Consider the following 25,807-nt stretch of genomic DNA (forward strand, 5'->3'; position numbering starts at 1 on the left):
AAGATTGTGTTTCCACCTTATATGTATAGAAATATCAGATGTCAAAGATGGTGAACATGAAAAAAGAACATAATCATCTTTCAATTCTGAAGTTCGAAATTAATTTGAATTTAACCCATTTGACAGATAGAAGTTCAACTATCAATTTCTATGACAAATGCTGAGTCATTCTTGTCGTTATGTTGGAAGGCAGAGGAAACGCCCATTGATTTTTTAGATACTGAGCGAAAATTGTTACACAAATCCATCAAATCACTTCCATCGATTTTTTTTAAAGATGAAAGCATTACTTAGAAAAATTTCGTTTAATAAAATATCATTCTGAAAACCGTTTTTCAGTTTGATGACTGCTATATAAACAACTGCCATAAAATAAACATTTGATAATGACATCCTTTGAAAGGTTAGTTCGTTTTGATTTTTCTGGTCAAAGGGAAACTAAATGTCAAAACTTGCCCGTAAATAAACACTTATGAAGTATGAATAGGTATACATAACATATATTTAACAATTTTCACGTCTTCTACAAATCAAATTATGTAAGAAAATAATAAATTTTCTTCGTCAATTCGCCGCACATCACAAGCTCTTTGATTGTAGTATGCCGAAGGCCGTGTTATCTCTACTAAACGAACAGGTCGCAAAAACTTGTTGCTGACCCAATATCTTAAAATATGGTATATTATGTCACATTTGCTGATTATATTTTAAATAAATGTATTATTTTCCCTTTTCTCATAATTCATATTGCAAGTTGAAAGAAAAATCTTTTGTAAATCCCCGATTGCAAATAATATTTAAATTTAAAGTAAACAAACTTTGAATGCAAACTTACAAGAGGATGGCCGCCGCGCCGCAACCAACGGCACCTAGTGAATTAATTGGATTCGCGTGTGATCTGTGACATTCAACGATGCGACGATTGTTGGTGAGCGACACGAGACGGCGCTGGTGTGGTGAATTCAACGATATAACAAAACAACACCGGCGAAAGTGTGGGCTGTGGGAAGACAACGTCATAAAAGTTAAGACAAATGTAAAATTAACTGAATATTTTTCAATTATTAACCCACGCTAAGTCTTTGTTTGTTATTTTTATTATTTAAAAAGACCTGCTTTTTGAGCTTTATGTGTTCATAAATGTACATAGATTCTGGAAATGCAAATTTGTCCCGATCAAGAACTAAAGAACGTTATGCAATTCTGACATTTTAAGGCTACGGGCATACGGGTGATGATAGTTGGATTTTTGATCGTGTGATCTGTAATGTGAGAACTAAAAATGTAATAGTATTTTCTTCAACCCACGTGATCTGATCCGGATCAACTACTGATGATCTTGAGATACAGAAAATCTCTTACATGAGCATTTGAATCATATGTCAACTGTCAAATTATTTGTCACTTGAAAAGGTGTTACCAAGTTAACATATTACACATTTGTGGTTAAACCAAATTCTTAAGTTTCTCAATCTTATCTCAAACAAGTGGTCATTTGATATAACAACAACTATTGAATAACATTCTATTTAAAAAGTTCACCTAATACAGCATTTAAAATGTCAAATTTAAATCAACACTCGTTCAACTAATTGAAAACGCCACAGCAATCAATTGCTGTCCCCTCTTTTTAACATATGCAACACGCGTTTTTCCGATATCATTTCCATTAGATATATATCATACTCGTATACACTTCCAATCATCATACACCTGGAGACTTTTCTTTTTCTGTGGACAAATAAAGGAAATGCGACGCATTTAAGATTGTTGGTTGGTTGGGTATTGCTCTAGAAACCCCATCCACATCCTCAGACACTTTAAACCGAACATACGCTACGCATGTGCGCAAGCCTCCAAACGTCATCGTCGTCCGTAGCAAGATAATCTCTCCTGTAGCAGCATCAGCACCACCACTCGTACCACGGCAAACAACGGAAACTAATGACAGTTACAGCAACAACAAATGATAACGAGTTTCCGATAACCGTCCTCCCCGTCGGCAGACTTCGGGCTTTCTAGCTTTTGAGTTGAGGTGGGGAGAAAGAGGAGAAGTGTGCAAAAACGGCAACACTCTTGTTTGAATGTAACGAGTAACGATTGTGACCTCACGAAGCACCCAATGTACCAAGACGCAAGATCTTTGTTATGTTATTTTATAGTTGCAGCTTCCAGCAACTACTTGGTGGAGACTCCACCATTCAGCAATAACGAACAACAACAGCAGCAGCAGCTACATCTGGTAGCAGAAGCAGGCACAAGAACTACAACTGTACGTAATCGCTATCATCATTTATTATTGAGTGTGTATAGTCGATCGAGTTGAACCCCATTGCGAGCTTACTTCAACTATACAGAGGCTACAACTAAGGCTACGGTTACATATAGCTCAGTGGTATCGCGTATCTTTAGCAACAGCAGCGTCAAACAACCGCAAATCTATTCTTTTGCACCTGGAAATAGTTATGCCTCTGAGTTATTATTACCTGGCGCAAATAGGTTTATTACTTTTTTTTTAAAAGTTAAGTTTGCTTTTGTATACGTATGGTACATATAATCTGCTTCACCCCGCGTGTATATTTCCTAATCTGCAATCAAATGTCGATATATTTTATAAATAAAAAGCAAAACACTTGGTTTAAGCGTTAAGGCCACTTGCGTCGTCGTAGTAGCTGTCATTATTGTTGTTGTTGTTTGTGGTAGGTTAGTAGATATGCTACGCAAACTCGCAACGTAATATTGACTTCCTTTCTCTTTTCTTTTTGTTTTGTGTGGAGTTTTGTGTTTTCCTGTCAAGTTGGCACCATAATATGAGATGCGAAAAAGGTTGTTGGGATGTTAGGAACATCGAACATACCTTCTCGTAGGTATATTGATTTACTGTTCAATCAGGTAAGCAATTTATGCTAAGAATAGGTTCTGGAAGCGTTACAAAAGATTCACAGGAAGGAATAGGAAAGATCGGAGGAGAGTATTGTTGGCCAATGATTGGTATTGAGATTTAATATTTATAGCGTATACATGGGCGGATGTGGGTTGTGGTGCAAACGTTATAACTATAATGATGCTGACTTGTAGGATGTTTCAAAAAAATTTTGCCGTACAAGAACATACAAATGCTTAATTATGCATTTTGAAGTATCATTCCTAAAATTTCAGTTTGACATGTGACCAAAAAATAAGTTAGGAATGTGTCAAAAAGTCTATGACAATTACCCAAAAACAAATGTTACGGATTCTTCTTCACTATTTGTTGTTAGCCCTAACGATCATTCAAAAGAAACACTGTTGTTAGATTAAGAATGTGTCAAAAAGTCTATGACAATTACCCTAAAACAAATGTCACGGATTGGTCATCAATATTTGTTGTTAGCGGTGACGATCATTTAAAAGAAACACAGTTGTTTCGGTTTGAAATTAAAGTTTAAAGCTCCTGGGTTGATATATTGGTTAGGGAACTGTCATCCCAGAGGTGTTGAGTTTAATCGCTTCCTATGCCATCTAAAATTTGTTAACGGGCACTGCTTCTTAGAAGAGATTAACAAATCCTCCAAAAGTAAATCTTCTCATGAAAAGTGTTTTTCAAGTTAGCCGTTTGAATTAAGCATTCAAAAAGTGTGTTTGTTTTCAATCTCAGAGCAGAGAACATAGCTGTCAAAAAAAGAACTGTGTTTCTTTTTTAGTTCAAACATATCAGAGCGCTCGGTTTGCGTTTCTTTTTTTCAATAAGAACCAGAGCTCGGAGTGCGCTCTATGACCGAGCTTACTTACTTACTTACTTAAGGTGGCGCTAAAGTCCTGTGTGAACTAGGGCCTCACCCAACAAACTTCTCCATCTAGCTCGGTCCCTAGCTAGATGTCTCCAGTTTCGCGCTCCAAGTTGGGAGAGGTCACCTTCCACATGTGCGCGCCACCTTCTCTACTGCGCTGTTCTGTGGGTGCGGATTCGAAGACTTTCCAAAGACTATGATCGAGCTATTGGAGGATAAATATCAGTGTGGCTTACTTCTGTTTTGTTTAAAGTAGTCTGAAAGAGACAGATGTTAAATTCAAAAACTATTGACAGTTGAGTTCTCCACTGTGTTTCATAAATAAATGGGTGGGCTCTTTAATTGAATTGAAAATATAACTCTCTTTATCCACGTCTGAAAATCACTAATTTCTTACTAGAAATAATTGCGGTGATAGTGATCAACTTTGAGGAACTCCATGATGTATTTTATAACAAGTAGTTTGAACGATACTTTCAACTCAACCCCAAAAATATTGAAACAGAATTTGTGCAAGTGACATTTACAACTGACTTTGAAAATTATTAAATACTTTACTTCTTTCCTCAATTATTTGTAACAAAATTAATGAAGAGAATAACAAATGGCAAACACAAAGCTCATCATGTAAACAATAAATTCTAACTTCTTTATTTTTTCCATTGAACAATCGAACATCTGTCACTGTAACATACATTTTTTGAGGTTTGGGAAATGTCAATTCAAACAAACCTTTTCCGTCTCCATATAACGTGCTTTCTTGGCAACAATGAAGAACTGAACAACTTTTTTCCATTTGTTGTTTATATGTTTTTGGCTCCCGCTACTATACAGTTTCAAGGCATCCCAAATCAACACAGAGGCGTGTACACACCTCGCCTTTTCTCTGCCCCAGCAGCGTGTATAACATTTATTTGGATGGACCTACCTTTTGCAGTTGCTTCCAAATTTTGTTTTCTTTTTTCTATTTTCTTCTCTTCAAAATAAACCAACATTCGTTTATATTTGCAGAAGGAATAAATGCAACAATAAAAAAAATTCAAGCTCCAACGACGCCTACATAATAAGAGTCTGTAATGAATAAAACAAAGGAAAAGAAAACAAAAACAACACTTCAGAAGTGTGATCAGAGTCTTAAGTTCATCTTCTTTTAACATCACCTTCTGAAGAAGAGTAAGAGACAATGATGCGCGCTGTTTTATCCATTTTGTTTAAGATTGGTGGCACAGACGCGAGCGCCCGTGAAGCATGAATAGCAAATGCTTATGACGATGATGGTGTCCTAAAATAACGGCACAGTGTAGTAGCAGCTTTATCACTGGGCCCCATACATAGAATTGTGCAGCTGACTGCTGAGAGACTATGACTATACGGAGGAAGAGATTTATTTATGCGAACACGACTTGTGGTACAATCTTCGCGCCGCAATCTTGTTTTGCTGATTTTTCTTTCTTTTTTTCTTTTGTAAAGGCGACGTTTTTATTTTTCTGGCGTTACTGTCAGTTAGTGTACATTTTGCTATTTTATTTCAGTTCAGTGTTGCCATTAAGTTAGCACTTTTGTCAGTTTCTGAGAACAATTAACATCCAACAATTACAATTCATTGGTTTTGTTAATTGTGTCCTTAAAATGTTTCACTAGATTTCAGAATTTTCAAATTTGGAATATAAAAAAAGTAAACGAACAGATCTTAGAGCCAGTTTTTCAGTTGCAAAACTTACAATTGATTCAATATCTACTCACTGACAATGAACTACGCTTGAACTTCACTTAACTCACCAAAATAGTTTTTAAATACTGAACAACGATAGTAAAACTAAACCTTATTCCAACACTTCAGATCTTCAAGTTTGACACTAAGAACTCTTTTTCGATTATGACTTTGTGAAAGCTCAACTTAGTGTAGACCTGACATCTGAATCCTCTTTACTTATTACATCATTTAAATTCCTAAGTGATCGTCTAACAGGAGCCTTAGATTTGACACTTCCTTTGCTTTGGGTTGATGTCTACGACCCGTTACATAAAAAGTTCTTGTTCCGAAACGTAAACTATTAATCCATATCAAAATTTCGTAAATGGCAACGCCGACACCCTCAAATGCCAAAGTCAACTAAACTCTCTTTGGGGTTTGTTTGACTTGCAATTTTTGTATGTTTCCCAGCCCCTGCCTTGCCTAATAACATCGCGGCAAGCCATTCCATCCATTCGATTCTCTCTATGGTGATATTGTATGTACATATTTATAAAATGCTTTTAATTGACGTCACTTTGACAAGAGAGACTGTGGTGTGTCATTGTTGGGCGAATAGTATGGCGACGGGTGCGGTAGCAACGCGATATTTATACCCAACTACTGTGCTATCATACAACCGACCGCGCCGCAGCCGCGACCGTTCGTCTGTACGAGCTAAATGCTGATCGGGCTTACTCATAGCTCGATACGTCGCTCGCGTCGTTGATCTTGTTTGCGACTTGTCTTTAATAGCAATAGCAACAGCAACAGAATCGGGTACTACCACAACTTGGCTATAAAAGTTATTTCAATTGAATTTTGGTCTTTTTCTGATTTAGTTATTTTTGTTATTGTTGTTCGATCTGTCAATCATTCTTTATTACTTATTGATTATCTTATTCTGTGCTTCTGTGGGCTTTGAATTCTTTTTAAAGTATATTTTTATTCTTTCTTTCTTATATTGATTTATATTTTTAGTTATTTATTTAGTTTAATCGGCAAAAATAAATAGAGTATTTTGTTTGACATTAAATCAAATGGAATTATTCACCACGATTGTGATGTAGTGCAGTGTGGTGAATTTGGTATCCAAAACTAAAGGTGAACAATTTATCAACTTTAACTTCAAAAATATTGAAAAGGGCAAACGTGTGTAGATTTTTATTTTCTTTCTGCATTCTGAGCATGTGTGCCTCTTTCGTTTGTCATTTTCTTCTGCATATAAGTGCAAGCCCAGGCTTAAACTTCACTCAAAGCTATTCAAGACATTTTCTGTTTTGAGTGATATTTTGGAGAGAGTTAAAGTTATTTGATGTTAGTTTTTTATAACTACACTGAAAAGAGAAGTTTTTTCTTTATCGTTTAATTCAAAACAAATTACTGAAACGCAAAAATTATTGAAGGAGCTTGAAAGATCTGGGATTTGTCTACTTGGTAATGCTTTGTTCGGTATTCATGATATAGGGCTCCTTTTAAAGGTTCTAATTTAATTTAATTTAAGTAATGCTTCTTGAATTTAAAGGGCTTAAGTTTCAGTCACTTGACCCATTTAGACCCATTTCAAATTCAACACAAACGTATTAGTTGTTAGTGGTTTGCTGGAAAAGTTACAGCTTAAAAGTTGACATGCACAATATATATTATGATACTTATGAAACTTTGACAGCTAACAAAGAATTTTTGCTTATTGCCCTTTCTACGGTTTTAAATGTGTCTATTTTCTTTTTGACTTGTATGAATAATTTATTTATAACTTGGTCGCATCCATAAACTATTATCGGGTTTTCTAATAGACTTTACAACTTTTAATTTGATTTGTGAACGCACCCTTTTAGTAATCATGGAACTGTCATTGTCAAAAATTTGGTGTCGGCGACCGCAACTTTAAAATATTTATTTTTCTGATTGTAGCTCGTTTTTCTCTCACTAGTAGACAGACAATAACAAGTTCATTGCAAAAATCTGAGTATACATATTCGGTGTGGTGTGATGTTGTCGCGACCTTAAAGCAGTATTCACATGAGCGCGACCAACGAACGACAATTACAAAATGATAGTTTATATTTACGTTTGAAGACATATTTCCACACAAATTCTTAACAAAACGATAGCAATATAGTTTCTATTTGATTCATGATGCATACTTTTACTTTTCAATATCATATATTAATAAATTTAAGAAAACAAATTGTAGTTGATACGAACTGTCAAACTTTATTCGCGTTCCAAATTATCCACACTCGCTACGAATGAAATAATCGCGCGTACTTAACATTAAAAAATCATTCTTGTTGTGGTTCATTCGTGACGAATTAAAAACTCTCATGTGAAAGAAATGTCAAAATCGACGAATATTCGTTCATTCCTTGGTCATTGGTTATGCTCATGTGAATAGTGCTTAAGACAATGCATGGGTTGTAATGTCAAAAACATCATTGCAATTCAGGCTTCCGTTGCAAACGACCCAAATTCATCAATTCCATAGCGTTTTCAGTTACTCCAGGGATCTTGGTTTACACTCATACAAGATCAAACTGGCTCAAGGTTTGAAGCCGATGGACCATTTACAATGCCGTGCGTTCTGCGTTTAGACAATTAGTCCTTATTGAAAAACCTTTATGAAGGGTTTATTCAACCAGAAAAATGAGAGTGTAAAGTAGTTTAGTACAGTGCAGATGCATGGAAATGTCAGAGAAGAATCAAGCAAAAAAGTCATCTGTCAGAAGAGTTATTAAATTATCATTAATTAAGTTATAAGATTAATATTTCTGTTTCAACTTTATTCGTTAACAAAATATATGTTCACAGTTTTTACAAACCTGCACTATAGTTCGAAAGGTAGTGCAGAATATTCAGAACTGAAGTACTCTAGCTCAGCTCAATGAATGCTTATTAATGTTAGTTAGTGCACACATTTTTTCAATGGCGGATACCAAAGGGGCGTGGTGTCAACCTACTTTTCTTCTATTTGGTATTGTTTATACTACTTCTGGTTCTTGCAGAGTCAAGAAATTTAACAGAGTGGATGTGATTGACGTATTTTTAAAGGCGGGAATAAAACATCTGAGAATATACCCTCAATGGGCGTTGTATCCACCCACTTTTCGTGTTTATGTCATCATTTACAAGAAGCATTTCTGTTGCTTGTGTATTGATGAAATTTAACAGAGTGGTAGCGATTGATGTGCATAGAAAGACAAAAATTTTAATTTAAAAAATATAAATTCAGGGAGAGTGGTATCCACCCACTTTCCTAAATGAGGTTTAAATGCGAAGAAGATTCTTCTATGACGGCAGGATTAGCACGAATATAGACCTAAGTTTCTGTTTGGTAAATGGGACCAAAGGAATAGTTGGAAAGGTTTCGTGAGGTCTAGATGATAACAAAAGAGGTAAATACACAATTTAGCTATGGAACCGTTTATGAGTTTTGACCACTGAAAAATAAATTTGAAGTAATTATTCAACGCAATTATCTGTCATGATTAAAAATTATTTGCTCCAAAATAACCTTTCGAAAAATAAATTCATATTAAATCTTTGTAAACTTAGAGCTTGGCGGGTTTTTCGATCTCATTACTTTTTACGGCAGAATCATTAGTCAGGTTTTTTGTATGCAGCCGAAGTTAGTTCCATTTTCAACATTTATGTTTCTGTCGTGATATTATTAACTTCCCATAGAAAGTTATTGTAATGGGTCCGATTTGTCAAATTGAAAATTTTGACATTTCTCGACGTTTGAAGGTCCCTAGAGTTCGAAATAAATGATTTTTAGAAAGATGTCTGTGCGTGCGTGTGTACGTCCGTACGTTCGAACGTTAAAGACGATTTTTTCGTTATCCATAGCTCAAGAACCAGAAGAGATATTGACTTCAAATAAATTTTGTTATAATTTAGGGCAACGAAAAATAACAGTTTTTATTCTGGTAAGGTTTTGAGAAAAATCGAATTAACAGTTTTTTGTATAAAAAATAAAAACCTAAAAAAAACAATACTCAAAGTTGGTAAAAATTGATTTTCGACTCAAATGTCTTTTCTAAACTTTGAGACTATGGCTCTATACTACTTTTATCTTTTTAAATATATGGTTGGCAATATTTAGTACAATTTTGAGAAAAAACTAATTGACAGTTTTTTTTACAAAAAAATAAAAACCTAAAAAAACAACACTAAAAATTGGTAAACATTAACTTTCGATTTAAATAGCTTTTCAAAAATTTAAAATTTTGTCTCAAAATGTTTGTTATTTCACAGATATTCAGTCGTTTTTCTTATAAAAATCCAACAGACCGTTTTTTCATAAAAAAATAAAATCTACAAGAACTAGTACGCAAATTTGGTAAAAATCGATTTTCGGTTCTTGATGTCTCTCAAATTAATTTCATTCATCCAATTTGTAAAACTTTAAGAAATGCTAATAAAATTGGTAAAAATTTGTTTTCGACTAAAAATCTATTTAACAAAACTAAGTTTTCAAACTATTTCTTTATTTTTAATTTTTAAGAATAATTCAACTAACAACTTTCTTAACAAAACAGGAAAACCTACAAACTTTTAAGCAAGACAAATCGACAGACGGGATGGTAAGTTATCAATGTGGGTCGCATCCCAGTCTCTTTCTTTCAAAATAGATTAAAAACCTGAAGAACTTTTGTCAATCCTCTACTGTAATCCCATTAGACTCCAATAAGACTGCCGTTGAGTCAAAAGGTCATTTCAATCCACTCTTTACTCAATCAAACAAAATCTTACCAACTGTTCACCTCAAAGAACTCATTAACTTATTTCCGTCTCTCCCCCCTTTGCATTTGGAACGAAAATAACAAAACAAAATCACTCATTCACCTTGCGATCTCTCTCCTCCTTGTTCGAGTCAAAAACCCCATTTAACTCAAACACCGAAACGATCGTGAAGTGTGGAGTGGAGTGAATCCAAAGCTGAGAGTATATTTGTATCTATCTCAAGTCTGAACAACACAGAGAATTGAGTTATGTTAGTTCTCCACTTTTAGTGAGAGAAAAACTGGGTATACCAACCGCGAGGTGATTTTATACACTAAGCCCTAATAGTGTGATACCGTACGCGCGCGTTACAAAAGTACTGGCCCCCTGACTTCTTTCTCTAAGATATATTCGCGTGATTCAGTTTTTTTCTGTTTTTGTGGTTAGATGCAATAAAATTGAGAAAATAAATCTAAAAATCTATCTAATTACAATAATTTTGTGTTCATTGCACTCTTTTCCATAATCCAAAGTGTGCATTGTGGTCACATCACATCGCATTGCCATTGCACACGACTTATATAGTTCCATTTTATGTGTTTTTCTTTTTTGAGATACAAAAGTATCTATAATAAAGTAGTGTGTTGTACACATATGTAGCTACGTTTTGTGTAGATATTTAAAAAAAAAAAAGTGAATCATAATCACAATATTCACAAGTGTGAAATATACAAAAGCAAGAAAATAAAAAGAAATAAATAAGAAGAGAAAAAGCAGAAGAAAAAGAAGCAATACAAAAAATAAGTGTATATTTATCTTGAGTGGCGGAGACCGTGAATGAGTGAAGTTTCAAGTGCTTTTAAAATATTACAAGAAAACGGCCTCAGGATAGCGGATAATCAGCAAAAACCCCTTTCAATCATATCACAGCATTTAGAAGGTACTTGTCACAACACACAGTGTGTTTTTTTCTTCGTATCTGTATCTTTTTGTATCTTATGCTTGGAACAAATTACTAGATATAAATGTATCTTTGGATAGATATCTATCTTATTTTTTTTAATATGCGCGCAACCAATAGGAGTTACCGTGTGTGCTGGTTCTGTGTCGCATGATCGTCGCTCGTCGTGTATACTGGCTTCTTCCACACAAAACACAGACCTGGACCTGGAACTGGGCCTGGGCCAGGTGGGGCAAGGGCTATCTTCAATAGGAGCAGCAGCAGCAGAAACACTGAGGCTGTGGAACACCACCAGTCACAGTCACCATCTAGTACAAGAAGTTGTCCTACCTGTTTTGCCACCTTCCCTACCGCGACCGAATTCTAAATCCAACAATCTCTGACTCCGACTCTGACTCTGACTATTTCTTCAAAAGGTGGTAAAAAGCGGTTTTAGTCTTGTCTCATGTCTCTTGTATTGGATTTGGATATTGAATTGAGTTTTGAGTGTGGTTCTCCACATCTTCTTATGGTTTTCTTTGATTCTCGATCTTGATCACTCCCGCTCTCTGTTCCATTCACTTCTTTCAATATTATTTTTTTTTTCGTTCTGTTCACCTTGCTTCCTTCTTTCTATTTCAAAAAAGATACTAAAGTATCTAAAACATAAAAAACCAATTGGATTTGGATATCTGTCGATCGATAGATAGATACTGTGTATCTTTTGCACAACAACAACAAGATACAAAAGTATCTATTACTAATGACGCAAGCATTAGTGGGCTGCAAATAAAAGATAAGCATCTTTTATAGATACTTCTAAGGTATACTCTACTCATCTTAGCACTGAACTGACCTGAAGTCGTATTGGAGAGAAATTATTAATCATCCATCTATTTACCCTACGAGAGTTTACCTGTGGTCAAATTCGAAGAATCGATAAATTATCTATGGGTTACCTTTTGGAAGTATCTGTCAGATACTTTTGATTTCTAGCCGATATTTTCTTAAGAAATGAAGTGAGAGAGAAAAAGAAGAGGTTGATAATAAATACAAAAACTAGGCAGAGTAGAAAATGAAAAATAAAACTTAATTTTAAAGAAACTGCGAAAACGAGAAATCACCACATAAAAGCAGACATCAAATTTAAAGAAGTAGAAAAAAAAGAAAGAAAACAAAAAACAAGGAAAAGATTTAAATTTAGAGAAACACAAAACTCGTTTTATTTCTTCCATAGCCTCGCGCTCTTTCACTCAAGTGCGGCAGCTACTGTTGTTATTTTTTTCTTTTTTTTTATTTTCTGCTGTTAGTTTTGTTTTTGGTTTTTATCTCACTCTTGCTTAAGATTTGCTCCTTTGCATATTTCTCTTTCTATCTTATTCGTCATCGGCGTTCGTATGCATTATTATTACATTACCGTGATTCTGTTTCTTTTGAAGTTTCTGAATGTTGGCAAAAGTGGAAACACCTGTGTGAGTCATCGGAAATTATTATTTTTATTTTTTTTTCGTTTGTAGATTTTGTTTTTAAAATAAAAGGAGGAAAGTGTTGCCGTGATGTGATTTAAGCGTAAGGAGTGATAGAATTGTTTTTAAAGAACGACGTACCTAAATATGAATATTGGTTAACATATGAATTTTAAGCTGTCACATAATGAAGTTTCTATATTAACATTTACATGAAAGTTCATAGCATATCAACTGAATATTGAAGAGCAATTTGAGACTAATGGCAAGTTTCACAATGGCGGCTAAAATCAGCAATCAGATTAATTTGAATTTCAGGTTTTAAACGGGTCCACTTTGTCTTGAAGGTTTCTATTACTTACAATATTATAACACATTGACGTTTGTAAGTGTCAAAAAAAATTATGTTTGATTAGTATTTCCTGTTTACTGTCATTTCTAAGGTGTTAAGTAGTATTCACATGAGCGACCAACGAACGACGAATGAATTACAGAACGTGAGTTTATATAAGTTTGAAGACATATTTCCATACAAATTCTAAACAAAACGATAGCAATATAGTTTCTATTTCATTTATGATGCATATTTTAACTTTTCAATATCATATATTAATAAATTTAAGAAAACAAATGTATTCGTCGCGAAAAAGATTATAGTTGATACGAACTGTCAAACTGTATTCGCGTTCCACATTATTTACGCTCGCAACGAATTAAATAATTGCGCGTACTTAACCTAACTTTTGGGTTCGGTGGTTAATGGTGTTTGGCTGTGGCTCCTTGTCAAATTTCATTCGCGACGAATTAAAAACTCACATGTGAAAGAAATGTCAAAATCGACGAATATTCGTTCATTCGTTGGTCGTTGGTCGTGCTCATGTGAATAGTGCTTTAACCTGTACATTATTATTGAAATTCGATAACATTAATACTGACGTAATATTTTGCTCAAGTTATATTTTACATGCAGTGTAAACTGAACTTAAGATCAACTGAGCGAAATTCAAGCACTGTATTTTTTATAACTTTAAATTGATTTGTCGACAAAACTACTTTTTTCTTTTTTAAAGGATTAAAATATCCTGAATTCGAATCTCACCTTTAAATTTGTCAGGTTTTTAAAATATTCTCCTTTAAAAATGCTAAAAGCAATCAAAAACAGTAAATTGTAGGATGATTTTGAAAAGTACAAATATTTTTCTTTCATGAGCTACGAACTGTGGATGTTCGCAAATTTTGACTTTTCTTTCACATGAGCTTTATTTCTATTCGCAGACAGCGACGAATTGTCAATTTACAATTAAACTTTTCAAAAAACAAAACAAGAGTGGTATAATTTGGAGGTTAATTTGAGCGCGAACAATTTATTCGTTGCAGTGTGGATGATATGTGGGACGCAAATAGAGTTTGACAGTTCGTAACAACCAACTGCAATTCGTTACTACCGAATTGTTTTTACAATATTGTCTTGTTTTAGAGAACAAAATGCAATTTTTATTATCCTAACATAAGTGTCAATTGGTTTCTTGTTGTTTTTGTTTGAAATTGACTTTTTGAAATGTGTAAAATGACGTTTGTTCGTCCATTCGTTCATTCATTATTCGCTCTCATGTGCAAGGCCCTTAAGAACTTTCGATGGAAACTTAAATTTGATACTTCCGTACTTTTGAAAAAACTTTAATTTTAACTATTTACTCATGTTTTAAAATACCCGTTTTCAACGTTATTTTTATGTTTTTAATAGATTTCAAAAACTTGATATAATAAAATTGCTTAGACAACTGCTTCGTTACAAGAACAAAACTTGTTTTCAAAGATTTTTGCCTTATTTTCTTGAAAATCATTTAAGCAAACATTTTAGAAGTTTCTTTAAGATTTTTGTAAAAAATGTAAAATCTAACAACTTTTTAAGTTTTTTTCAATACTTTATAAAAATAATATAAATATTTCAACTGAATATTAAAGAAAAGGATTAAATATTTGTAAAACCCTCGCAGATTTCATTGGAAACAAGCTACGTCATAATTTTAGTTAGCCTCTAAAAGCCTTGTGTACGTGTTTTTTCGAATTTTAAAAACTGATTTCTCAAAAACCAAACGTGATTAATTAATTTTCCAGTCGGTTTTGAATTAAGGCCAACAAAACCCATTGGAAAAGTCCAGAAAGAAAATTTTGTCGAGCAGTGTTCTCTTTCGTAATTTTTTTTAGCATTAATTAAAAAAAAATTCTTTTTAGGGTCATTTCAAAAAAATAAGAAAATGGAAAGGGAAATTTAAAAAAATAAGAAATGTTAAAACTTGTTTTTAAAAGTCATGACTTGAGTCAATTGAAGAAATCAATTGACTAAGTCTTCTGACTGCACCCTCTTTGACTTTTTAAGGACATGCATAGGTCAATTTTGAATGTGAATCAATTATAAAAGTTAGCAAGTATTTGAATGCAGTCTTTTACATTTAAAAAGTCAGCAAGTCATTCACTCAACTTTAATCAATTGCTTGAAGTAAAAAAATTGATGTTGGTGAACCTATCATAAATTCGATAGTGCTGAGAAGTAAAAAGGGCAGATTCGGAAAGGTTGATACTCGGATGTGTTCTGGGAGTATTTGTATTAAATCTAAATGGACTGAAAAACTACCAGAAAATATTAATTTTTCTACTGGAAATTTCAAATTTTTTGTGTCATAGCAAAATAAATTTTATTTCCAAAATGTCAATTTAAACACTATGTAATTCGTTTGACCTTCAAAGTTATATTGTTTGTTTTATTAAAATTGCGATGCGAAGGCTTTTGACAATCATCTGAAAAGAAAATATTCTAAATACGTCAAACAAAACGTCAAAAACATGAACTATTTTAAGTGCAAACTCTGTGTAAAAACAAAATTTCGAACGATCCTATGTTTTTACATACAATTACGTCAAACCAAACGTCAAATTACTCCCGAAAACATCAACTTAGGCAAGTGCAAACTCCGTGTAGAAACGAGCTCCCGAACGCACCCGATCTTTTTTTAGAAGAAGAAAGTTTTGGCTTCGGAGACAATTTAAAAAGATCGAAAAAAATCAAGACTTCATTAAAGCAAAATGTAAAAACATAATAAATGAAAACAAAACAAAATTATGCTTATACTGACTATTTTGACATTCAGAACCAATTCAATAATTCAATGTTTTCTCAATGGTTAAAGATAATTTTTTAAACGGCGACGGATGCATTTTTCTTACACTACTATCAAGTACATTTTATCATTAATTTCCGAACTCTAAAGCTTTTATAACTTATTAACACTCACAATTAAAAAGAACAAAATTAAAAAGTGGTAGCTGTCAAATCAAATAATTAACTTATTGAATTCAAGTGTTCTCCACGGTTAACTGAAGTTTCAACTGTAATTTACACTTGTTATACAAGTACTACAGATTGAACCTAGCTCAAAGATTAAGCGGGCCTAATTCATAGCCAAACTGACGTTTTAACAAACATAAAACTGGACGTACGTATTTAAAAAAGATTTCTGTTCCAAAATTTTAATGGGTCCATTTTATCTTAAAAGTTTCTATTACTTACTTCATTATAACACATTAACGTTTATAAGTGTCAAAAAAAGTTATGTTTGATTAGTATTTCCTGTGAACTGTCATTTCTTAGGTGTTAACCTATAACATATCAAATAAATGGTTCCTTGGAATTCTATAACATTAATATTGTCGTAATATTTTGCGCAAGTTATGTTTTATATTTTCTGTGAAAGTCATGCATCGAAGTCTAAATGCATCATGGCAACACTGTGAACACAGTTCCTATATAGCCAGTTCGGCCAGATCGTTTATTTATTTGTTGATGTTGAGTTGTTTTTGGTTATTTCGCTGTGATCATGTTTAAGATATACCTACATACATTTTTTTTCTATTTTGCTCTTTTAGTTGTTTATTTTGTTCTTAAAACATGATTTTCTATATTTTCGTTTGTCTTCTCCTTACCTCTGGACAGCCTTTCCACCACACTTAAGATCTCTCGTGTCTATTGGGCTTACCTTTTATTTTTCCTTTGTTGGATTCGATTTGAATTTATTATTTACATTTTTTTTTCTTGATATAAAATTTATATAGCACACTGAAGTATTAAGCATAATAAAATCAAATCGACTCACCTGTGTGTTGTGTATGGTAATGATGATGATGATGGTGAGTTTCTTTTGTTGTATATATAGTTTTCCACCATACCATTTGAAATTGAGTTGTAATAAATCGGGTTTGGGTTTAAGTTCGCTGTTCTGTGATTATGGTGGAACTCACGAGATAGACATAATCTTGAGTGAGTGATGAAGAGGAAGACAAACATAAGGAGAATGAAGAATATAAGAATAAAAAGAAATAATATAAACACAAAAGAATATTGAATGAAATGTATTGACCGATTGTGTTTTTTATAGAATGTTGCACAATCGCGGTTGTTAATGGATATTTAATTTTGTTTTCCATCCACGGCTACCGTTTGGCAGTGAAAGATAAAACAAAACATTGATGTACACACATACATGTTTGGATGTTGGTAGTTTATGGACTTTCATAAAAAGTGTAATCAAATGGCAAATGTCAAGTTTGACAGTTTATGGGCTTATTTCATTGTTTTAGTGGTAAACTTTAGTTTCATAATTACATTACCACCTTGATCTTGTTTTTAAGAAACTTAGTGGGTTAGCACAATAGAACAGCTGTAAGAGAAATGTCAAAGTGGAAATATACGAAAGTAGTCTAAACATACGCATATTGAAGGGTCATTTTGACACTTCTTTATATTTGTTTAACAACTGCATCAAAATGAATTCTTGGGTTCATTCAATAGTAGATTTTCTCGCTAAAAACTTTAAACCGCTGTCTCATCTGTCAAATTGGCCTCTTTTTTGGAAAATCGAATAGTACCTACATAATTTGTGACTATTTAACTGAATTTTAATCTTAAAAATATCCAGCAAATTGAATAAAAATAGGAAATTAAAAGAAAGGAGAGAAGGATCAGTCGTCAAGACGAAAATCAATTATTCACCTTTTTGAGGTGAAAATCAATTATGTATCTTCAATTTAAACGTCAATAAGTTCAAAAGAAACTATTTTACTTCGTTCATAAGTTATTATTTATCGTGATAAGGTTGCGATTATATTTTTCAAGTTTTGTACTTGATTTTCAATTTGATAATAAATTTCGTTGTGTAAATTGATTTCCCAATTTCATTTGTTGTTTCTTTTAAATATGAACTCCCTAAAATAACAATCGTACATCAACTATTCTCTTTCCGCCTGTCTGCCTGCCATAGTTGTCAGTCAGTCAATGGCACAACATTTCTATATAAACTGTTGCCAATAACGGGAGCATTTTTCATCAACTCAACCCGAAATACCCCGACAACGATAGATATACCTACCTTCAACAATCCCAAATTCAATAACACGTGCTATGGTATATAAATCAGCAGACAGAATCGAATGGACGTAATCCAACATCTGCCAGATGGATTATTTCGAATTTGTTTAAACTTTTCACCCCGTAAATAGTATTGATTGAAAATATCCCCCAAAAGAATTACCTTAAGTTTACATACATGTATAAACACCTTGACATGACAAGTTCCTCTATTTAACTTACAATTAGTTTGTGTCTTTTGGGTTATTTAAAGTTTCAACAAAAATCCACCAAACATCTGTCTTGGTGAATTTCGTAAGTCTAATTCACAATATCAACAACAAATAAAAATTATATTTTTATTTTTTTCGTCTAAATATAAGACAACATTTTCTCGATTGCCAACTTTTTTGTTATTCTATATAAACAACAAGTCCTAAAAATGTCTTATTTATTCAAATCAAATTGGTTAAGAAACTTACATATTTTGATAGTGATCTATTTAAACTTAAGGGGGTGTGTTAAATTGTTGATTGCAATTTTTGTTGTATACTTTAATTCTGTGATAAGACAAATAGTTTACTGGATTCTTAAAAATGTCATATTGTGTTATGGATTACGAGCTTGCAAATAGTATTGATTTAAGTAAGTTAATATTTCCCACCACAGAATAAAACAAAGAATTAACTATTTTACAGTTCATAATTTTGACGTTTTCCCTAAGCCTTTTTGACAAGTGTCGGCCATTTTTCAAACCTATACGAATATGAAATTTGAATACCTAAAGTGATTTCTATCCCATCTGTTTATTTTATTAAGGAAAGATAATGACACCTGCATTGCGAATTACGGTTCAAACCCATAATTGCGGATTCCATAATCAACACAAAAACACTCAATGAAAAAATTTTAATAAATCTTAAATTAAATATTAACTCATAGACACACCATAAAGTGACAAATAAATTCTCCAATGTGCTTCTTCATCAATTCAATGTCAGGGTTAATGTCACAAAATGACACCAACGCGCTTTTGTTGACTGTTGCTTCTTTATTGTTTTTGTTGTTAAGTGAATTGAAGTGATTTTCAGCTTAAGCTAGATTCATGTCATGCTGTGTGTGGTGTAGTGTTGTGGGAGAGTAATACAATATGTCTTGTCATTTAGTTGACATGAAATTTGACAGATGAGTTTTTTTTTGTTTTGTTTGGTTATCATGTTCATCTCTTCGTTCTATTAATTTATTTTATATATGAAAAGTATGCGTTCATGGCAATTATGATTGTTTCAAGAATAGTAAATAATTAAATATACTACTAATTCATTTAGTTGAAGTTCTCTTGTGATGGATATCAATCTGTCAAATGGAGTTGATTCTCCAATTGGAGTCACGTGATATTTTGACACATATTAGACAGAGCAAACTTTGCCCCTTCAAAAATATTAAGGTATTATGAGTTTTGTTGACATTTTGTGTAAAATTTATCCGCAATTTCTAGTTAAACGGGTAACAAAAGAGAAAAGGTCACGGAAGAAAAATAAATATTTTCAAACTTTGAAGATTCACGAATTTATGGTATGGGGCTTTTAATTACGTTTCTTAATTGATTCTGGTACCTTAATTTCTATTGTTTCAAGAATACAATGTGATAATAACACTAATAGATCATAATCTGTCAAATAATATTAATTTTAAAATTGGAGCCAAATCATATTTTGACAGATATCAATCGGAATCAACTTTAGTCCTTTCAAAATATTGAATTGTTATCAAACTTATTGTAAATTAAATGATCATTTCATTTAAATTTCTAGTTTGACAGTCAACAAAACAAAAGTATTGAATACAGTCAGAAGAAAATTAAATATCGTTAACCCTCCTTTGTAATTGAATTGACAACTTAACGAATCTCTCAAAGTCAAAAGTGACAGCTTGAACTTTGGAGAGTCAAGAACTAAAGTTGGTTATAGCATTTAATTTAGTCTTAAATTTAGTTTCCACAAATAATAAGTAAAGACTTTATATCACTTTTAAAAGTTGTGATTTTGACGTTTCAACAAAGGAGTCAAAAAAACTGTCATTTTTAAAATGTATTTAATATTTAAGGCTTTGGTATAGGCAATATCAGATTTGAGCCATAAAATAGTGAAAGTAAATCTATTTCAATTAAAAATTTGACAGATAATATCGATAAAATACAAATATACCTACTCAGAAGAAAAATAAACATCCGCCATTATTTTTCGTAGTTAAAAGGATAACTTAACGAATATATCAATGTCAAAAATGGCAACTGGTATTTTGGAAAACCACAAACTTATGGTTTATGGAGCTCAAGTTGTTTGTTGCATACAAAAGTTTTGATATATTTATACAACTTAATTTATTTGACGTTTCTTAACAAGGGAGATATAAACAACTGCCGTTTCTTAAAATTTATTGGATATCCAAATATGACCCTTAAAATGGTGAAAGTAAATCTATTTCAATCACAAATTTGACAGATAATATCGATAAATACAAATATACCTACTCAGAAGCGAAATAAACCTCCGCCATCATTTTTTGTACTTAAATGGATAACTTAACGAATCTCTCAATGTCAGAAATGACAGCTTGTACTTTGGAAAGCCAATAATTGCATTTTATGAAGATGAAGTTGTTTGTTGTATAATAAAGTTTTGAAACAGCGATATATTCCAATAGAATGAGTTTGTTATGTTTCTTACTATCAACTGTCATTTGTTTTTCCTTGTTTCTTTTTAAGTGGGAGCTTTTAAAAAATATCATTCAAACTATTTAGTTTTTTAAGATCTATGTAAGTAAAATGTATAAGTCTATTTTAAATGATACCACAGGTTTGAACTTCAAAATGGTGGCACTAAATTCTTGTCATTTTATAATTTGACATTTGACAGATAAACTCGATATAAAGGAAAAATCTTTGGAGCTCTAGTCAATTTGTCATTATTTTATTAAAAAAACTAATTAATATATATCTGCATATAATTACATTTGCAGAATAATTTAAACTTAAATAAATTAGTCCTATAATTAATTCTTATTTAGACAATCGAATTTTGTGTTAGAAAAGTAATTGAATAATTATTCTTTTAACAAAATATCAATAAAACACACCTTTATCTCGCATATGTCATTCATGTCTTCTTCCCATAACATACATTTATAGCAACTGCGGAAAATTATGCATCAAACTTTTGACAGATATAATTCACTCGCGCCTCATAAAACACACCAACAACAAAAAACACAACAGACCCACTCACGTCAAACTTCTTATGATTGATATCTCAGGGATGAAATTTGGAATTTTGCCATAAATCAACTTAAATAAAATAGACAACAAACTATAATTTTATATTTCCGAATATCTTTATGCACATAAACTTTTTTCCTATAAAAACCCAGCAGCTTATTGTTGATTTTATTGACATATTTTACTGCCAAAGCCATTTCGATCCTAAAATCAATTTAAAAACAAATGTTTTGTAATTCAGCACAAAAACTAATTACTAAAACAAAATAATATATTCATAAAAATTAATAAATCACAAAGACAGACCTCTATAAACTATAAAAATAAAACCAAATAAATCCTAAGGAAAGAGGAAATAATAAAACAAAAGAATATAAAAAGAGAACCCATCAAAATCCAAAAGTCCAGATTTTATTAGCACGTGTGTTATTTTATAGGGTACATCATTTTGGAGACTCAAATTAAATCAGAAAATTATGTCTGCCTGATGTGCATTCGCTGTCCCCAAAAATTCTGAACTATATTTTATTATATGGCTGGAAAAAATCTTAATGGTCTCAGTCTCATCCTCAATTAATTTCAAAGATGGACATGGAATTTTTTTTTATGATTTCATATTCATTATAAAAATATTGGAGAATAAATTTGTGTCGATCACGCATCCAGCTCAGCGTGTTTTCCCTCTCGAATGTCGATTCAAATATATGTTAATTTGATTGACATACTATATGCTTGTAGCCCAATAAACTTAAATTTATACAGAAAAAAGAATAAAACTAAAAAAACTGGAAAAACTCGTAGAATCGCTTTCGAATTTTGTGTTTTTCTTGTTTTGTTATATTTTTCTGAGAAATTCTATTTGGGATTCATATTATTAGGTCATTCTTTTTCAACCTAATGAAAAGCTTTTAAGTTGTTGCATTTTTAATTTATTGTTTTGACAGTAGAAACAAAATACACACACGACACATTCACGGTGACAAAAAAGAGAACTACAAATCTGACCTTGTGAACACATCTTTTGGAGTGATCGAAATTTTGATAATGTACACTTTACATAAATTCATGAGAAATATTCCCGCATGGAATGTACAATTTGAAACTTAAGTTTAAGCCCGTATGACATAAAGTGTAAAAGGAATCAAGATAATAACCGATAGTTAAAGCTTTTATCAGCATGTAACTGTCATTTAGAAATAAGAATATTTTTAAAGAACATTTCCAAATATTTCAAGTTATTTATTTCTGAGAAATTCTAGACTTCACCTAAGCAAAATCGATACTTTTCCATAAAAAGAGAAAATGTTAATACAAAATTATAATATGACATTCCTGCATCATATAAACAGTGGATGGTTTAGATAGGTATTTAATAGAAGGGGTTTTGACATTAAGGAAACAATTGCTGACAGTAAATCTATTCATTTCCAAAAATTACACGTAAATGCACAAAATAGTCTGTTCCAAAAACTATATTTTTAAAATGTTTTTGTGTCAAAATGTAATAGGTAAAGTAAATGTTCCTTCGTATCTGACAGCTAGACTGACATATTAATGTGACAAATTCGAACAACTGCCACAGAGTGCTTCATTTCCTTTTTATTTATTTCATAAATCAATCCAGCTATAGCAAATTTATTTTTAAAATTAAATTATTTTCTTTATTACAAGGTTTCCATTTTTACGTTTTGACGTTTAATTTAGCTCTTAAATTCAAAAGATCGTTTGTTTGTGTCGATCTTTTTTCGAAAATAAAAAATACAAACATGCCCTTAAGTTGTTATTTCATAACTTTATTTCACGATATTTATAACCTTTTAATATTGGCCATCTGTCAATTTGCATTAAAATCTCCTCATCAAACAGGTCCATCTTTAAGAATAATGAAAGATTCATACCTACTTACTGCTGAATTCTAAATTATTGTAATAGCATTTGACTTTTATCTACAAAAACACTCTACTACCTAAAGTACCACGTTTTATGATACCTTTTAGCATTATAATCACAAGTTCTGTCAAAATTATATATGTATGCCCATCACTTGACCTTCTTGCAACCCTATCTGTTGCTGTCATCTTAACGTCAAATACAACAATTATAACACCCCGTTTATACCAAGTGCACAAAATGTTGATGAATAATAATATTCCCTCGACTTCATGGTTCAAATCTCGTGTTTTGTCGTCTTTAATCTTTCAAAAGATGTTTCCTATGGGTTTTCTGTTTTTTTTTTTTCTATTTTTTTATTCCCCCTGATGGTGCAAAAAAAAAAGATTAATTGTCATGTCGTGTTGATGATGGGAATGATGGGCAATTTTCACTTTTTTGCGCGCGCACACGCGGATTTCTATCACTGTCCATGTCAAGTCCATGCCACAGTTGATTACATGCAATTGGTTAAGGCTTACGGTGAGAGACATAAAGACGAACTCTCTTAAAACTACGATACTAACAAATCTACAAAATAAGCAACAACTAGCTAAAAACAATAAAATGGCGGGAGAACCTTACGAGTACATTACATGCTTTGGCAATACAAATCAAACACTCAGTTTATCTAAAGTTGACTAAACTTGGCAGTTCTCCATGTCATTCTGACAGAACTCCACTCCATGGCAAACAGAACTTTTGTTTGAAGTAAAAACAACAACAAAATGAGGGGTGGGTCAGTTTGTTTCTTTTTTTTCTTCTTTTGTTCTTTCGTATGAGAATCGGACACAGAACACAGCACACACAAAAAAAACAATATTCACAATCCAAGCCCACAATAAATGGTGTGAAGTTGTTAATTACAATTTCACATTAATTAGTTGAAGCTTCAACTTTGAAATAAATTACCCAGATAGGCAAATTAAAATGAAAAACAAAAAGAAAAAGAAAGAAACAAAAAATTAATAATAATAATCGAGGCGTTGACAAACCTTAGCACATAAAAAGTTTTTATAGTGAAAAGTCATGCACATTCTTGGTTCTTGTCAAACCCAAAAAAATAAAAGATTAATAGTTTGATATCTAAGCTGAAAGCACACGAGAGATAATAAAACTACTATAATGAATTTTTTTTATCACTGCAATGATGAACAGTTTATTTTTGATACTAAAAATTAATTGGTAAGTTTTGTTTTTGATAACAAACTGCAGATTTATGTATTTGATTACAAAGCATTGTTGCTTAAGCACAGTATAGATAATTTTACGAATCTGTCAGTGAAAAATGACATCTAACACCTTAGATAACAAACAATAAAACGTCAAAAATGTTTGCATTAAAAGTATAATTGGCTTTTGTTTTTCTTAAAAAGCCCTGTTTATAGTTTTACTGACAGATTGATTGATTAATGTTACATCTGTTCAATTTGTCAGAAATCGATAGCTTTGGAGAGACGTTTTCAAACAGGTTTTTTTTTTAAATCGTCTTAAAAAATAAAATAATGTATAAAATAAGCGAGCTGGAGTTAAAACCTCAGTGCGGCTAACTTCACGTTTGTTTCGCATGGCATGAAAGAGCGAGATGACATTTGTATAACTTTTGATAGTTCAGTTCTCCTCGACATGCTCAGTGCTCTTTTCTAATCTTAAACTAAAAAACGCCTGTAAATGAAACCAAAAAGGAGCAAAAATGACCAACTGTCGAAGTGAAAACTTAAATGTCTAGTTCCTTAATTTCCCGCTATTGCATATATTTTCCGTGTTTTTCAATCTCAAAGTTAATTTAATGATGGATTAATGTCACTTCTGTTCGGTTTTTTTTCAGAAATCGATAGTTTTGGAGATACAAACAGGTTTAATTAAAGCGACTTAATTTATAAAATCAGCGACTTAGAATTAAAACCTTAGAGCCGATAACTTTACGTTTGTTTCGTATGGCAAGACAGAGTCAGATGACAATTGTATACAAAAACACTCTATATAAAGATATAAATCCCCGGTAGACATCTTGGTTTGCCTACAAGCTAAACCGGAAATCAGCCTCATAAACTTTTTCATAGTGTGCGTGTAATTTCTCCTCCAATTTATTAAATTTCCCCAAAAAACTCAGTAAGTGTGTCTATGTATGCGTGGAAACACGTCAATTTTTTCTCGTTGAATTCGTTCACATTACAAATACAACAATGTAAACAAATGGGTTTTGGAGGGTGATACGTACGAAGGATTTATATCTTTACTAGAGTGTTTTTGATTGTATAACTTTTTATAGTTCAGTTCTCCTCGACATTCTCTTAGCTTTAACATAAAAATACCTGTAAATGAAATTCAATGAGAACCAAAAAGGAGAAAAAATGAATGACTGTCAAAGTAAAAACTTAATGGTTGAATCACAAACACGCCTGGAAATGAAATTCAATAATAACCAAAAAGGAGACAAAATTACCAACTGTCAAAGCAAAAACTTAATGGCTGAATCACAAACCCGCTTCGGCTTCGGCTTCACTTGACGTTTACGAGTTCAGCTATAGGAATTCAATGCATGCTATCACAATGGAGCTTCGACC

General features: G+C 32.1%; 1 protein-coding gene across 6 annotated transcripts in view; it reads left to right on the top strand.

Annotated features, from left to right (window-relative positions):
- LOC129948599 (protein scalloped) overlaps nt 1-25,807 on the top strand; it is a 224,969-nt gene that overhangs the window by 123,373 nt on the left and 75,789 nt on the right. The window contains exon 1 of one of the 6 annotated variants that reach the window (XM_056059738.1): nt 10,317-11,167. The exons of 2 other annotated variants lie outside the window; for them this stretch is intronic. In XM_056059738.1, coding sequence (XP_055915713.1) covers nt 11,065-11,167 — 103 coding nt within the window. In that variant the 5' untranslated portion in view covers nt 10,317-11,064. Of the gene's footprint in view, nt 1-10,316; nt 11,168-25,807 lie in introns of those variants that run through there. 3 more of the 6 variants (XM_056059739.1, XM_056059742.1, XM_056059743.1) reach the window with 3 other exon arrangements.

The sequence above is a fragment of the Eupeodes corollae genome, chromosome 2, assembly GCF_945859685.1.
Source record: "Eupeodes corollae chromosome 2, idEupCoro1.1, whole genome shotgun sequence".
Lineage (NCBI taxonomy): Eukaryota > Metazoa > Arthropoda > Insecta > Diptera > Syrphidae > Eupeodes > Eupeodes corollae.